The following is a 1,978-nucleotide window of genomic DNA, read 5'->3' as shown; positions in this document are numbered from 1 at the left end:
TAATTTTCAAATAGCAGCTCCCACCGACTATACATACTATCCATACAGAACTGATTATCAACCGGACATTCTTGATATTCAACTCAGCAAACACTTCAACAAACGCATCCAACAAAGTGTTCTAGTCGAACTATACCTTTTACAGTATGATTTCACACTTATGAAATATGATTTCACACTAGCGAAAACAGATTTCATACAAATGAAATTTGATTTCACACTAACGAAAACAGAATTCACACAAATGAAATTTGATTTCACACTAGCGAAAACAGATTTCATACAAATGAAATTTGATTTCACACTAACGAAAACAGAATTCACACAAATAAAATTTGATTTCACACTAGCGAAAACAGATTTCATACAAATGAAATTTGATTTCAAACCAATGAAAACAGATTTCACAATTAATAATTAATAATTAGATATTGGTTTCATTAATATTTAAATAAATATTTGGCAAATATCATTTTTAATTTTGAATGAAAATTATTTGACATTTTGTGACAATCATAAAAATATATCATAAGTTTTGATTTTACATTTGCAATGTCTCGTGTTAAATATAATAAAATATCAATTAGTGATAGAGAAAGAATTATAAAAGCACACGAAGAAGGCAAAGATTGGCGAGCTACAGCTACAGCTTTAGGAGTGAACGTTCGTACTGCTTATGAATGGTTGAAAAAAGATCAATCACTTCCAAAAAAGAAAGGTGGTAATGCTTCTTCCAAAAAGACCGCCGCAATTTCCGATGCATTGGTTAGATGGATTGAGGAAGATTCTACAATAACATTGAAAGGCTTATGTGATCATGTTAGCAATGAATTTCAAGTTAACGTTTGCCAAAACACAATGAAAAACTGGTTGGACGGGCAATTATTTTCACTTAAGGCACTAAGACCACAAATAGTAAATATGAATAATGAGGAAAACAAAGTCAAGCGTAAAGAGTATGTAAACCAAATATTACAAAGTCGAGCAAATGGTAGAACTCTTATTTGGATCGATGAAACAAATTTTAATTTATATTGTCGGCGAAAAGAAGGTAGATCCAAAATAGGTCATAAAGCACACGTAATTCTTCCGGCTTGTAAAGGAAGCAATTTACATTGCATTGGGGCAATGAGTGCGATGCGAATTATCTCATTTGAACATAGAAGAGGATCCTACAAAGCTCACGACTGTAAACAATGGCTGCGTCGCTTAATAGCAACTTGCACTGCGGATGGCATCGAGAAGCCAACATTTATTATTGATAATGCTCCTGTACATTCAAATCTTGAATCTGAACTTGAACCCGAAGAAGATATAGAAATAGTACGCCTTGCTCCATATTCTTATTTACTAAATCCGATTGAGTTGTTATGGAGTAGTTTCAAATCTTCCGTAAAAGTGCAAATGCAAGAAAGAATGCAAGAAATATTGAATTACAGACGCGTTAATAATCAAGGGTTAACACTTCATGAATATAGAATGCGCATCTTAGAAGAAATTTCAGATAGAGCAATTCAAGAAGTTCAACAACAACACTTACTAAGATATTCGAATCATGTAGAACGTTATTATGCAGCAGCACTACAACAAGAAAACATTCAAGAAATATAATTAATAATTTATTGGTTGCTAGATTGGTTGTTAAATTTAATTTAATAATTTTTTGTTATAAATAATGTTCTAATTAAATATTTAAATACTGTGAAATCTGTTTTCATTGGTTTGAAATAAAATTTCATTTGTATGAATTCTGTTTTCGTTAGTGTGAAATCATATTTCATTTGTATGAAATCTGTTTTCGTTAGTGAGAAATCAAATTTCATTTGTATGAAATCTGTTTTCGTTAGTGTGAAATCAAATTTCATTTGCATGTAATCTGTTTTCGCTAGTGCGAAATCAAATTTCATTTGCATGTAATCTGTTTTCGCTAGTGCGAAATCATATTTCATAAGTGTGAAATCATACTGTAAAAGGTATA

The 1,978-nt window shown here is 30.9% G+C and overlaps 1 protein-coding gene across 1 annotated transcript; it reads left to right on the top strand.

The window, feature by feature from the left end:
- Positions 1–552: 552 nt before the first annotated feature.
- Positions 553–1,611, top strand: LOC139429515 (uncharacterized). Its single transcript, XM_071195286.1, has one exon. The coding sequence runs from the start codon at positions 553–555 to the stop codon at positions 1,609–1,611; it is 1,059 nt and encodes a 352-aa protein (XP_071051387.1).
- Positions 1,612–1,978: the final 367 nt, after the last annotated feature.

This window comes from Onthophagus taurus, chromosome 3 (assembly GCF_036711975.1).
Source record: "Onthophagus taurus isolate NC chromosome 3, IU_Otau_3.0, whole genome shotgun sequence".
Taxonomy (NCBI): Eukaryota; Metazoa; Arthropoda; class Insecta; order Coleoptera; family Scarabaeidae; genus Onthophagus; species Onthophagus taurus.
This window is presented reverse-complemented; position numbering and strand designations above follow the sequence as displayed.